The sequence below is a fragment of the Choloepus didactylus genome, chromosome 2 (assembly GCF_015220235.1).
Source record: "Choloepus didactylus isolate mChoDid1 chromosome 2, mChoDid1.pri, whole genome shotgun sequence".
NCBI lineage: Eukaryota > Metazoa > Chordata > Mammalia > Pilosa > Megalonychidae > Choloepus > Choloepus didactylus.
Window position 1 is genome coordinate 60,660,378 of NC_051308.1, and position 13,385 is coordinate 60,673,762.

Genomic DNA, 13,385 nt, shown 5'->3' on the forward strand with positions numbered 1-13,385 from the left:
TAAAGTTAAGGTGCAATGGTCCTGAAGTCAAGGTCTTAAAATGAAAACCACACAAAGAAGAAAAGTAAAGAAAACATACTTTCAGCGCCACGAATATAGGAATTAGGAACAAGTCCTTGTTGAAAGGGATATTATAAGTAGTGATAGTTGATGACATACCTTAAGTTCTCTGAAGAAGATACTACTCCTGGCCCACTCAACAATGGAGAAGAGGGTTTGATCGGCCATTTTGCACATAAGGCCAAACGTGCTCAGCTTTTCATGCTTGCTTCGATTAGCTTGCTCTTGCTGCAAATAGGCCATGATTTTGGCCTGCACTTGAGGCTCATCTGGCTCACACTTCAAAAGTTCTAGTATCAGATGTGGGATGCTTGCCGGGGAGCTTGTCTGGTAAGTATCCATGTAGGAATAGCCCATTATTGACTCGGGCGAGCTGGTGTAGGGGTCTGGGTACTCAGACTTAATGGCCCGGCTAGGAAAGTGGCCGTAAGTTTGGTAACCTTGCAGGCTGCCATGAGGTGGCATTGTCATGCTAATGGGGGAGGTTACAAAGGGACTCCTGTCATAGTCGGTAGGTGGCAAGGCAGCATGGTTCAGAGGTAGGCCTTTGGAGGCAGAATGCATGTTCTGGATTGCGGAGGAGATGGTCAGGTCCGAGGGCATTGCCTGGATCACCTGAGACATGGCTTCTAGCTTAAGTCCATTGGCTCGGATGAGGGCTTTTTTCTGTTGCTTCAGGGCCCTGTCTCTCTTGTACATTGGCCCAAACTTATTCCTTCCTCCACGCATTCGGTCGGCCCTGACCGCTGTTGGAGAAAAAAAGAAAGTAAGGGTGGATAAATAAGATGCAAATTATTAGCATTCCCCAGATCAAAACAATATTTAGAACAGTTGAAAATTGACCAAAAGTGCTATGTGTGTGGTTGTTTTATGACAATAGCCCACAAAGAATCCAAAAAAAAAAAAAAAAAAAAAAGCCATGTCCCTCTTTATTTATGAATTCTTTCCTGCAAGTCTGTTTGGTCATCAAAAAAATATTTTGGATATGTAGAGACGTATTAACCCTTTGGTGGGCTAAAGAGATTTCATAATTTTTGCTACACATTGTAGCTACTTCAGATTGCCAAGGAAGAGATCAGTTTTTCAACTAATAAAGAGTTTCACTTTCTATATTCTTTCTAATGTAAATCCAAACTCGGTTGAGAATAAGAAATAGAATAACAAATTTCTGGATTAAATTGTGAATATTTTCCCTTAGGATTTCTTCCTCCTTTGAAGCCATTTTGGCTACTTTGTTCCAAAACACTGACTGGGTACAAGCTTTTCTTAGAGGATCATTTTCACCTGGACTTGATGAGTGCCCATCAGAAAACCATCAGTTTTGCTTTTAATTTAAGCAGAACTGGACATATTTAAAGCAAATTCATTTCAGAAGCTGTCAAGACAGCCGTCTACCACAGTGGAGTGTGGAGTCCAGGGCCAGCCTTAATAAGCGAGTAGTGGTCTCCAAGCCTTTAGTGGCCATAGCAGTTAGACAGACACCAGTGACCTCTGACAGATTACGACATGTTGAAATTGCTGGAGGTTAACTTTTTGAGCTTTTCATCTTAGGATTAGTATAACATTAAAAATGTATTGTGAATGCTAGGTATCCAGAATATTGCCCAAGATCATAAAGAGTTTTTCATCTGGATGATAATTTATTGAATATTCAATTGTTTCCTATCATGTCTAAAAATGTATGAGTATGCACCACAAGTGACTTACAATTATGAATGCATACTTTTTGAGGTAAAGAAATGCAATCTTTTGTCAAAAAAAAAAAAAATGACACATGAAATCACATCACTTAATTTTTATCCACTTTCTCTTCTTAGGTTCATATTATAGTTAACATCTACCTTAGAATATTTCAGTGATTTGAAATTAATAGCATAATTGATGATAAAGAAATTTAAAAGCACTTCCTTTCTTGATTTCTTCTTAAAATTAATAGCGATTGGCTGAGAAAAAAAAATTAATACTGATTTAGTTCTCATGATAACCCAAGTGGCCGTTTCTATTTGAAAGGTTTCTATTAGCAATTCAGCAGATTTATTTGGATTTTTTTTTAGTATTTTTATCAAGCCTGAATCCCGTATAATAGAAAAGCTCCAAACCAAAAGAGCCTGTGCCTCATTGATCAAATAAAACGTACTCTTATACCTGGCACCATCACTGATATGTACTCTTGTTATTACTTTATTTGCAGTATATTTAATCTGTGGAAAGTCAATAGGTCAGAGGCTGGATAATAGCAACATACCATAATAGTCTGGGAACTACACATTATTTACAGCAGTCACATATTAACTTTACTGCCTGCCAGTCTGTACATTCTAAGTACAGATTCTGTTCTTTCCACATAAAGTTCAGCATGGCTTGTGAGGAACCACTCTCTTGTCCTTGTCAAACTACTGCTACCGATTTAATCGTTCATTATTTTCCATGGTCCCTGCTTCTCAGATTTTTTATTTTGCAGACAGTTATTATCTCAAAAATAAATGGAAATGTGCTGTCCCACACTATTAAAAATGATATTCGACATGAGAAATTCCTTTTCACAATCAAAGGCACTAACTCTATCTCAAGTCATGAAATTAATTTAACAATTATAATAATTACATGTATTTAAAAAGATTGAAATCAAACTTTTTCTTGGGGCATCATGATTTAAAAACTTAAAGGATTTTTAAAATATATTTTGCAAATTAATTTTATTTGTTCCCAGTTGACTTATTTTAGTCTTGTTTTCAACTGACCTGACTTTTTGATGTCAAATGCACCTGCTCCCCATAACTAAAAATAACGGGAGGGGTGATGGAGACAACTCTGATCTTTATCTCTTTCTCTTCTAGTAATTAGATTTCACTAGAATTTAAGTGAGACAGACTATTCTACAGACAAAACATAAAAAGATGGTGTTTCTTACATTATTGTCTGTAGTGTTAAAAGACTAGAAAAATAATGTTACCATGTTATAAGCACCATTTGGTTGTAAACCTCACATCCTTGGAGAGTATTAATAGGTCTTTAGAAGAATCTTACCTTCTAGTTTCATTCCAACACTTAGACATTTTTGAAATCGACAGTAAGGGCAACGCTTTCTCTGTGTTTTGTCAATTTGGCAGTTCTGGTTTTCTATACATGTGTACCTTTTATTATTTTGGACTGTTCGCTTAAAAAATCCCTATAAGACAGAGAAAATAGTGAGGTATATTATAAATCTAGCACCCATCTCCTCCACTGTTTCATTTCAAGGAAATCACAAGCAAATCTCTTCATTGCACGATTCGAGCCCTTGTGTGGCTCTGTGGTTTGTTTAACATTTCAGCAAGATCAACCCTCCAAAACCATGCCAGGCCATAGTGCAGATTTTTCTGGCATCAGAGTTATGTTTCTGAAGGATTACTTCAAATCTAGAGGAGATCTGACTACATACCATTTCATCCCAACAGTCAGAGAAAATGCACTCTATATTGACCAGTGATTTTTTTAAAATCTGCTTTTCTATTAGCATTCACGTTCCAGATAGAGGTACTCATAGAGACTTGTGTTGTTTTTAAGTACTCTGATACAATTTCAGTGACAGACCATTGCAAAATGCCAGTGGAAAAACTGAGTAGCAAAACACCACAGATCTTTTACAAATGTCAACACTGGATAGTTAAAAGCAAAAGGATTTAAGGGGTAAAATGGGGAAAATGCTCATAATTCCACTGGAATACATTCAGATATGGGAACTCTATTTAAAAAAAGGTGAAACTAATGGAAAAGGAAAGCATCTATCACAGAGAGCTGTATTTTAGCGCATAGCATACACTTTCCTTATGTTTCACTCAAAAGAATTAATCAAAAATAAAATTTGAAGCTTTAAAATATAACAATTTTACCAGGCTAGTGTTCATTGTGTTTATCCTGCTAGGTATAAAGAAAAACAATCATACTTTGTTATACAGAATGAAGGGATTTTCCTGGCAGCGGTTTAAGTAATTGTGCCGAGTTTTCAATTTTTAAAAATATTAAATTTTGAATATCCTGGGAATATATATAAAAAGGTCTGAGAAAAATCCATAAAATATAAGTGACACTATTAGTATCAATATGGCAAATTTTTACATATTAAAATTCCTTGCATTTAAATGCATTATATAATGTATTTGTGAAAACTACCATAAACTAAGATCTGGTTTCTTGTTCTTTACTTTATGACATAAATTTCAAAAAGAATCTTAAAAATTATTTTTGGAATAAATCAGGATGAAATCATGCTGTTGGAATTTAGACTTTTATGTTTGGGTAAAAAATGTTTTGATTTGCAGCATAAAATACTCTGAAGTTAAAACGTATTGGGGAATACTTTGTCATGTTCTTTCTCAAGAACAACGATGCTTTAAATATATATAAGTCAAGCAAAATCAATATTTAGGACTGTTAGAAATGGAAGCCTTTCCGCAGCTACATCACTTTACCACAATAACATATTTTAAAGTCATGAGACTGGCAAAGTTTTCTGAACAGCATAAATGTCTTTGCCTTTTGAACTAAATCAGACACATATTACTAAAAGTATCATCTCCCTAAGACTTTCTTTCCTTTTCAGTTGAGTCTAAAAAAGACAGCTTAAGTGCAGCTTTAAAAAGTCAACTCAATTGTTTTGGTTTTGAACCTTATATATTTCAGGCAGCAGTGTTTGAGCAAACCTTGCAGCTTTCACAGGTGAGAAGCCCATAATGGTACCCAGACACTTTATCTCCACACACAGGACAGAGTTCTTCAAGATCTTCATCATAGGAGTAATTCACCATTTTAAACTGAGACACTGAAACAAGAAGAGAGATGTATACATAAATCTGATTAATTTACTATATAGGTTTTAATCCTGTGATGAAAAGCTTTTTGGTGATTGGTGGGTAGATATCCCCAGGTAAAATAAAAACAAATTTCACCCAGGTCATACTGAAGAGAACTATTTTTACACAGTGAAAATATAAAACATCTTTTGGCATCAGTGAGCATGCACTTCATATTTTTTAATTTAAATTTCTTTTGTTAACATTTTTAATTGACCACTGTTGAACACAAGTTTCAAAACTCTGCAAAGCAACACATCAGAATGAGACGTAAATTGCATAAAGAACTTAACATTTCTTTTAAACCTCTGTAGAGTTCCAAAATGATACCTTTGTTTGCCTAAGGGAGAAAAACAAGCACACACATTATCCCCCCACTCTTAGAGTTTGCTGCAAATACACCTCGCTTAAAAGGATAACAACAACCGACTGCATACAATGTTTGGCAAAGAAACTGACGCCCCAGAAACCTGCTTCTCAGCAGCAGCCCAACTTTAACAACAGCCTGCGGCTCCCAACGTTCAGAGCTGTTAGATTAATCGAAACATTTAGTTCCATATTGACAGGACTCCTGTTCTGGAAACTTTCATCTCCTCACACTTGAAAATCTCCTGTGAAAATAAAAAGAAGGAAAAAGGAAGAGGAGGACGCCCGGACAAAATAAAACAGAAGCGGGAAAAGATACACACAAGAGATTGGTTTTTCGTCGCAACGAAACTAAAGCCCTGTAATGAATTTCACATGTTTCCGATCATCATTGCAAAATATAAACACCTCGAGAGCGCCCTGTTAAAGTCAAACAGAAATCAGGCGGCGGCGATGGACGGCTCACAGCGGGGATCGGGTAACCGCCTTCTTCGCCCTCCTGGGGACACAGCCCCGCGAAGGCGTCTTCGCAGCTGAAAGATGGTAAATTATGGACAGGAAGGTCAATGGCCAGGAGACCCCAGGAAATACCTGATCCGGTCCCTCCCTGAGACTCCACGTCCACGCGGGGCCGAGACCCTGATGCGGGATGCGAGAGGGCGGGCACGGCGGGGGCCGAGGACAAGGGGAACTTCTGCGCAGCCCAGCCGCCGCCCGCACCCCTCCGGGGCACCCTTTCGTGGAATCCCGGTGCGTGGCCTGCGCTCTCCCCTTGCTCAACCTTCGGCTGCACAACGGCGCACAAACATTCAGCCGAGTTTGTTTTAAGTTAATCAGTGGCATTTGCAAGGGGCGGAGTGGGGGTGGTGGTCAGGGGATGCAGAGCCGACCGCCAGGGAGAAGTTTCCTCTGATTTGCTTACCAAAAAGGAAAGGGAGAAATAGCTCCCACCCCATTGCCAATGTACCCGATCACTTTATTAACATAGTGGCCTCCTTGTCAATAACTTGTTCTTTTAAAATAAAGTTCTTTTTTCGCTACGGATTCTGAGGGCCTCCGGGACGGGCCGTCGGGGGGGTCATTTGCATTACTTCTCCGCTGAGAGCAGAGGGACGACGGGCCAAGTTGAAGCGTCTCTTCTGGATACACAGCCCTAGGCTGGGGCTTAAGCGGTAGTGAGTTGGTCATAGTTTGGGGGAATCTTGGGAAAAGAGGTTCCAACAAAGGCAGGAGCCTGGGCTCCATGAAACAGAAATAAAGAGATGCTGGAGCGCAGTCCTCTGGGCAGTGCCAGCCTGGGTCCCAGCCTGGGGGTTGGGAGAGGTCGAGGGTATGAGAAGTTCGTTTACTGCCCCATTTCTCCTAAAACTCATTACCTATTGCCTCGAAGCATGGTTTGGGAGTGGGGAAAAAGTGAACTTGACCAAGCCAAGTCTGATCTTTTCTACCACCCTTTCCCCCAACGAAGTAAACTCTAACTGCTCATCTAAGGGGCACAGAGTGGAAACCGCTTGCATAATGGCTAGGTGTACACCTCAGAGATCCCGCACGTAAAAGATCGGGGCTGGCGGTGGGGAGTGCTTGGAAAATCCAAAAATAGGCAGAGTAGGAAAGACAGATGCCGCTGTGAGAGGCCCCGGCTTCTTTTAGTTTCCCTGGGTACTGGTGTAGCTGAGCCATGCGTTTGGAGAACGAATCTGTCGAGGCAAAGAAGTCCCCGCGCTCTGCCTAATCTCATCTTTATAAAGGAGACGGGGCGGCGGGACCTTGGAAAGCGAGAGCCACAGTGAGGAGGTTCCCCGAAGTTGGACGCGCTACGCTGCCCGGGAATCCAAGAGCTGGTCCTCTTTGCAAGTTACCCCCATGGTTCGGACTTGGGCTGAATCCAAAGTAGGCTTGGGAATGGGGTCCTGGTCCCCAGGGACTCCTCCCTACCCGTAGGCCGCGAACCTGGCAAGAAGGTGTGCCCAGGCTCTCCCCAAGCTGCTTTCGAACCCCAGGCTGAATGAGCGCCCGGCGCCTTCTCCTCAGCCTGGTCACCCGGGAGGGTTAACCCCGCAGGTAGTGTCAAGAGAGCCCCTGTCGAACTTTACAAAGAAAATATCACGACTGCTATTTTCCTTTCCACCTAAATAAACCCTTATTTCTGCCCCCTCTAATACTTGTTGTGGCATCTCGGTGAGCTTCGTTTCCCAGTTCCTCAGAAACGCCCGCGCCGGAATGAGAAGCAGAAACTTTCCTTTTGGACCCAGACATTGCGCCGGCCGCTCCCGGCAGCCCAAAGAGAAGGCCCTCTCCTTACCGCACCCCTGAGGGGCTCCGGCTCAGCTTCCCGACAAACTTCCCCCGCTCCCCCAACTTCCTGGGAATCCTAGATCCGGGGCGGGAACACCTTTTGGGCCAACCGAGCTCCCCTAGCAGCCCGCTGTGAGACCCACAAGTGGGTCTCAGGGGCTCCGGCCCCAGGGGACTTCCGCAGCCCTCCTTGGAGGCTTGAGGAGACCCGGGATCACTGAAGGGGTAATCAACCCCATAGACACGAGCACGCTCTCCCTCCACCCCCCTTTCCCTTCTTTGCAGGGCGACTTCAGGGGCCGGGGCCCGAAAGCCGCGGTTGCGCCGCCTACCCCGCACGGCCGCGCGCACCAGCCCTGAACTCCGCTCTCAACACCTCCCCAGTCCTTTCAAGTTCGCGCAGAGATGGCAGGAAGCGTACTGGGATCACAGGCCCGCCTGCCCGCACATCCTGCTCGCTGGAAGGGGCGAGGATGGAAGAGCACCGGTGACTTTTCCTAGCATTGTTCTCACCCCGGCCCGGGGCAACTGCGATAAACTTCTGAAGGGTTTAAAACAAGCCAGACCTAGAGTTGCTGTTTTGGAATGCGGCGAAAATATAGCCGGCGGGATTTATTTGTTTTCTTGTTAGCAATCAAGAACTAGGAAAACAAATGGGATTTCCATATTCCCAGCTTTCGGATTGAGGAAGGGGCTGTAGGCTAACGCCTGCCCCACCCCCGCTCACTCGGCTGTACCAGCGAAGAAGGGGTTTGGGGAACTTTGGTTCCCTTCAGTTCTGCCTGCAGTTTTGAAGTTGCCCAACTTCGAGCTGGCTTCCAGTGAATGTCCGCCTCGCTGGGCTTTTCGGGTTTTGTCCACATTCATTCTAATGTCTCTAAAAAAAGCCTTTGGAGAGTGGCCTTCTCTTTCTGTAGTTGACTTTTTCTAAGCAGTGTGTTGTTCTCCCTCCACACGAGCACTGGTTAAAGTTCCCACCGATTCCAATGGCTGAGAACCTGCTCGGGTTACCAGCGTGACATTCTAATTCTTAGAATGACCTTATTATTCTAAAGTACTTATAGCCCGAAGCTGCCCCGCTCGGGATGCCATAGAGCTGTAAGTCTCCCTTTTTAATTAGAAGTGGCCAATTAGGCACCGCTTGGAAAACCTCCGCCCTGCATTGTTCAAGACCCATAAACTTTTATGCCTGTACCTGGGGAGGGGGCCTGACGTCCGCGCGCCGCCCCGCAGCCCGTAGGCTGCGAGCGCCCAACCGCGCCACCCCGGCGTCCGCACTGGGCATGGGGCTGAAGCCGGGAGGGCGAGCCCGAGGGAGGGGAAGTCGCCGGAGTCCGAACGCCGCGCGGCGCCTCCTTACCTTGCATGTTTTCCGGCATCTGCCCCTGTTCCCCATGCGATCGAGCCAGTCCTAGGGCTTCCGTCTCCACTTTAGGCAGCATGACAAGGCGGCCGCGGGCGGGGGTAGGGGATCCGTGTCCTTCCGGAAGCCCAGCACCTGGACACGGGCAGCACAGATTCAACTCCTGCAGAAAGAAGGGGCGACCGGGGCGCCCGCTCACCCACCCGCTAGCGGCGCGTGCCTCAGCCTCCTGCGGGGCTGCCCGTCAGGGCACCTGAGCCCGGTCCCGTCTCGCAGCTCCGGAGCTGCTAGGAGGAGGTCGGGACTATAAGGCCAGGCGAAGAAGACGGCGTCTGGGCGCCCTGGCTCAGCTCGGCAAGTGCGGAGGCGGCGGCGGTGGCGAGGGCACAGCTGCCCGGGGCGCGGATCCGTGCACCGCCGAGCTCCCGGTGGCCAGCAGAAGCGGCAACCCGGCTGCTGCTGCCGCCGCGGCGGTGCGGCTGCCTCTGCTCCCAGACGGCTGAGTTGACTTCTTCCCCTCCCTCCACCCGCCCTCTGGCTTAGGATCGGCAGGGGTCTCTCTCTCGCTTTCTCTCGCCTCACTTCTCCTCTCCGCCCCTTCCCCTGTCTCTTTCTGCCTGCTCGCTATCACAAGTGTGGAGTTGTGAAGTTCCAACCTCCCTCTCCTCCCTGGTTTACTCCTTTCGCGGGTCCGAGAGCAACCCTTTTCAGCCCCGAGGTTGACGGTGCTGGGAAGGAAAGGGGGGAGACGAGAAAGAGAAGGGAGGTAAGTAGGGTGAGTAGGATCGGGGGTGAGGGGAAGATGGGATGAGGGGCGAAGACTGTGAATGGGGACACAGGTTCCGGACTCGGGCCGGACACCAGCTGCCAACCAATGAGGATGAGGCGCATGCTCCAGTCCCCTCGCCAGCCCCAACCTCTTCACCCCTCCTTAACCCCCCTCCCACCCCGCCCTGGCCTGGGGCGGGGGATGTAAATGCTGCCGGGTCTTACTGCTAGGGAGAAGCGACCTCTGTCTGAGCGCGGCGGCGAAGGAGGAGAAGCAAGGGCGGTGATTTCCGCGAGCTGAGGGGAAGCGAGGAGAAGGGATGGGGTGTGTGTGAGTGGTTTGTGCATGTGTCTTCGCGTGTATGTCGGGTGAGGGGCCGGAGGGGGAGGTAAACACCCATTTAAGCAATCTAAAGGAGAAATGGGGTGTTGAATTCAGTTGACCCAGCTCTTAAATGCAGAGCTGGCCCTCTGACAACGGTCCCCCGGCTTCATTCCCCTCTGCATTCAGGACACGGAAAGGCCCCGCGGTGTACCCTAGGCGCCCTGGAGGGTCCGAGCGGCCAGGCCCACCGAGGCCACGACGCTGAGGCCCTGAGTCAATTTACTGAAGTTCTGGAAAACAGAAGAGGTGCAGCTATCCCGTTTCTCCATCCTTTTCCCCCATTTTCTTGCTCACTTATAAATTTATATACTGGAACCCAAGATTATCATGGCAACAGACTTTCTACTTTGAGTGAATTGTGTTTCCATATAGAATGCAAAGATCAGTCTGGGCTTTCCTCTTTCATTCAGGTTTCTCTTTGGATCTACATAAGGCACCAAGGCCCAACATTAAAAACAAACAAAAAGTTTTAAAGAACCATCTGTTACGAAAGTCCTTCCTCCAGCCTGATCACATCTTTAAAGTTCTCAGACCTCATCCCAACAAGATGAAAACATTCTTTACAACCTCCTGGCTGCATGCGAAATACCTCCTATTCAGTGTCTGCTGTGTAACCAGTTAACTGTCACAGTACACCCACCAGGGGGTGGATTTGAATCTCAAAATAAATAGATATATTTATTCTAGTTGAATGGGATAGACTGCACATTGAAACTGCCCTGTCCAATATTTGATGAATTGAAAAATATACTAATCATTGCCCTACCTACATAACCTACATTTTTATGTTTAAATAGGTTGTACATCACCATCTCCAATCTGGCAATTCATATACTGTCTCTTACTGATTTGTCATTTTGCTCTTCATATATTCAGAATCTAAGTCATTTAAACTTCTGTTTTAGTAGCATCTTCAGGTTTCATGGAAATATTTAGAATTAGGAGGGTCTATTAGTTTGCATGGGGAGGAACAGTTACCAAAATTAATGACCCTTAAGATGTTCAGATTTTCATGTCTGTATTAAGTAACACTGTCAAAACATTTTCAGTATTATTAGTTGTTTTTATTATCATTGTGAATTAAAAATACATACATATTCTTACATAATTCAGAGATTGGCAGGCCTAGGGCTCAGATTAGTGCTTGCCTTGTTTGCTTGTGGGTTCAGTTGAACTTTGAAAATCAGTTTAACGAACTCCTTTAGAGAACTAATAGGTCACTTGTGCAGCACCTTCCCAAATACTAGGCTGGCAGTAATGGGGGACTCCAGGTCTAGAGAGGGAATTTCCCACCCTCAAGGTGGGAGGGAAGATCCTCTGTTGGTGGAGCCGGGAAGTTGGAAGAAGTAGAAAGAGCATCTGGGAGACCATGTAATTGCAGTGCAGCAAGAAACCCTTCATTGACTTAAGGCTGAGGCTGAGCCTAACCTAATGAGGCCAACTTTGATCGTGCTTATAACACCAGCTTCAGTGCTAGAAGGGACATGCTTAGGCCATACTAACTAAGCAATCTAGGCTAATCTGCCCTCCCCACCACACCCCACAGGGAAGACCACAAGTGATGTTGGCAAAAGGCCAGATGGCATTCCTTTCTCTTCTCTTAGGCACACTTTCTAAGAAGGAAAAATCATCACAAAAAAGGAAGTGGGGAGTAGATAGGGGCTGAGGGTGAGGTTAAAAAAATCCATAGCTGTGACATGGAGGGAAAGTCCTTTTGCCCTGCTTTTTGAAGGTCTAGTCCAGACTGATCCCTGTTTAGTTAACAGCTAACCAAACGGGCACTGAAAGATGTTAGAGATCTCCCTTAGGTTAGAAAATCGCCTTTTCTGAGAGACAAGGAACTCCAAACCCAGGATCCCAGCTCACGGTGCTCCAGGCCTCCAACTTTAGGGCAGGGAAGCTCCCTAGGGACAGCCGGATGGTGGATCCCCCCCAGGGACATAGAATTCCAGGCTTGCGGTGAACGAGGGGGAAGTCCGCCACTGGAACTGGTTCTGTCTGCGACCGATCGGAGGGCACGCTCACTCTTCTCCGGGTCGTTCCGAAAGGACGTTAGTGGGACGGCTGGATCCCAAGCCCTGGGGCAGACACTCATTACTACCCTCCGAGTGCACCTTTTCCCCGCCCTCTGAACTCCCGCCTTGGCCTAAACACACACTCTAGTCCCATGCCCCTTCAATTCCGCGGGACAGGGGCCCGCATTGGAGCAGGAGACCCGCTGCTTGGTGACTTAGGGTCGGCCTGGGCATCTTCCAGAATGCTGGAGAAGGGGGAGCCCAAGCACGCGGCGCCTCGGGTCTGTTATCTTGGGGTGGTTCTGGATTGCAAAATCGCAGCATGAGGTGGGCAAGTCAAGTGCACGCAGGGAGATGAGGCAATAGAGATGAAAGTAGGTGTAACAGGGCCTGCGTGTCTAAATGCTGATGTCGTGGTGGTCTCGACTGACCCACAGACACAGCTACCGGCATCTGAGGATAGAGCCCCCCGGAGCCGGCAAACGCGTGTCAGCCTCTGCGGGGACATCTTACCAACTGCCACTCTGCCTCTTACTGGAATCACGCTAGGAATACACCCCAGTCTTTCTGCTGCGGAAAATTTCACTGTGGCCGAAACCCGAGATGGGAAGCCGGGGGAGAATCCTCCACCTTTAGCTACTGTAGCATCCTCACCCTGGACTCCCTCTGCCTCTGCCAACTTTTGGCAAACTTCTCTTCCCTTTTTCCCATGCCCCCCACATCTTCTTCTTGCAGGCGAGACTGGTCTCCAGGGCTTGCCCTTCCCAGTTCTGACTTTGTCTTAAAGTGTTGATTGACGGTTGCAATTACGAAGGATGATGGCTCTGGGAGGCTCCCGCAGCCTTGATGAGCGCGAGAAGCGCAACCCTGGCATATTTTATTCAGGCTCAGCGTTACGGGGCGGCGCGCCCCATTCATGCCGCGGACTGGAGCTGAGGAGCTCGCGTACTCCCAACCGCCAGGATGCAAACTGTCTTGCTCCTCTCCTCTGCCCCCACCTTTCCGCGGTTTCGCGCAGCATTTCAGAGGCCGCGCCAGGAACAGCCTGCCCTTGACCTGACCTGAAAAGTGTCGGGTGGCCCCACCTGCTTAACCAGTACGGGCTGGAAAGGGGATGAAATGTCAAGATTTTCGGGAGTGATTCAAGTTTCCTAGGGTTGGCAAGCACATGTCCGGGTAAACCAGAGTGGTAGACACGCTTCTCCCTCGCGCCTGGGTAGAAGTCTCGCGTGACCCACCCAACCTCACACGAAATTTGGAAACCTTAATTCTTGGAAACAATTGACATCGCCATCTCCTCC

The 13,385-nt window shown here is 46.7% G+C and overlaps 1 protein-coding gene and 1 long non-coding RNA gene across 6 annotated transcripts in view; one reads left to right on the forward strand and one right to left on the reverse strand.

The window, feature by feature from the left end:
- NR5A2 (nuclear receptor subfamily 5 group A member 2) overlaps positions 1-13,385 on the reverse strand; it is a 149,575-nt gene that overhangs the window by 129,312 nt on the left and 6,878 nt on the right. Inside the window, exons 2-5 of one of the 3 annotated variants that reach the window (XM_037825090.1) lie at positions 8,914-9,051; positions 4,743-4,861; positions 3,088-3,229; positions 160-806 (exon numbers count right to left, since the gene is read on the reverse strand). In XM_037825090.1, the coding sequence (XP_037681018.1) occupies positions 160-806; positions 3,088-3,229; positions 4,743-4,861; positions 8,914-9,051 (1,046 nt within the window). Of the gene's footprint in view, positions 1-159; positions 807-3,087; positions 3,230-4,742; positions 4,862-5,849; positions 6,007-8,913; positions 9,202-13,385 lie in introns of those variants that run through there. The other 2 variants (XM_037825088.1, XM_037825089.1) reach the window with 2 other exon arrangements.
- LOC119526170 lies at positions 8,837-10,730 on the forward strand. Of its 3 annotated transcripts, XR_005215134.1 has the most exons (4): positions 8,837-9,682; positions 9,916-10,015; positions 10,196-10,315; positions 10,480-10,730. It is a non-coding gene; the product is annotated as an uncharacterized LOC119526170 (long non-coding RNA). The 3 variants fall into 3 exon arrangements; XR_005215133.1 differs by lacking the exon at positions 8,837-9,682 and having other exon boundaries at positions 9,787-10,015; XR_005215132.1 differs by lacking the exon at positions 8,837-9,682 and having other exon boundaries at positions 9,787-10,009.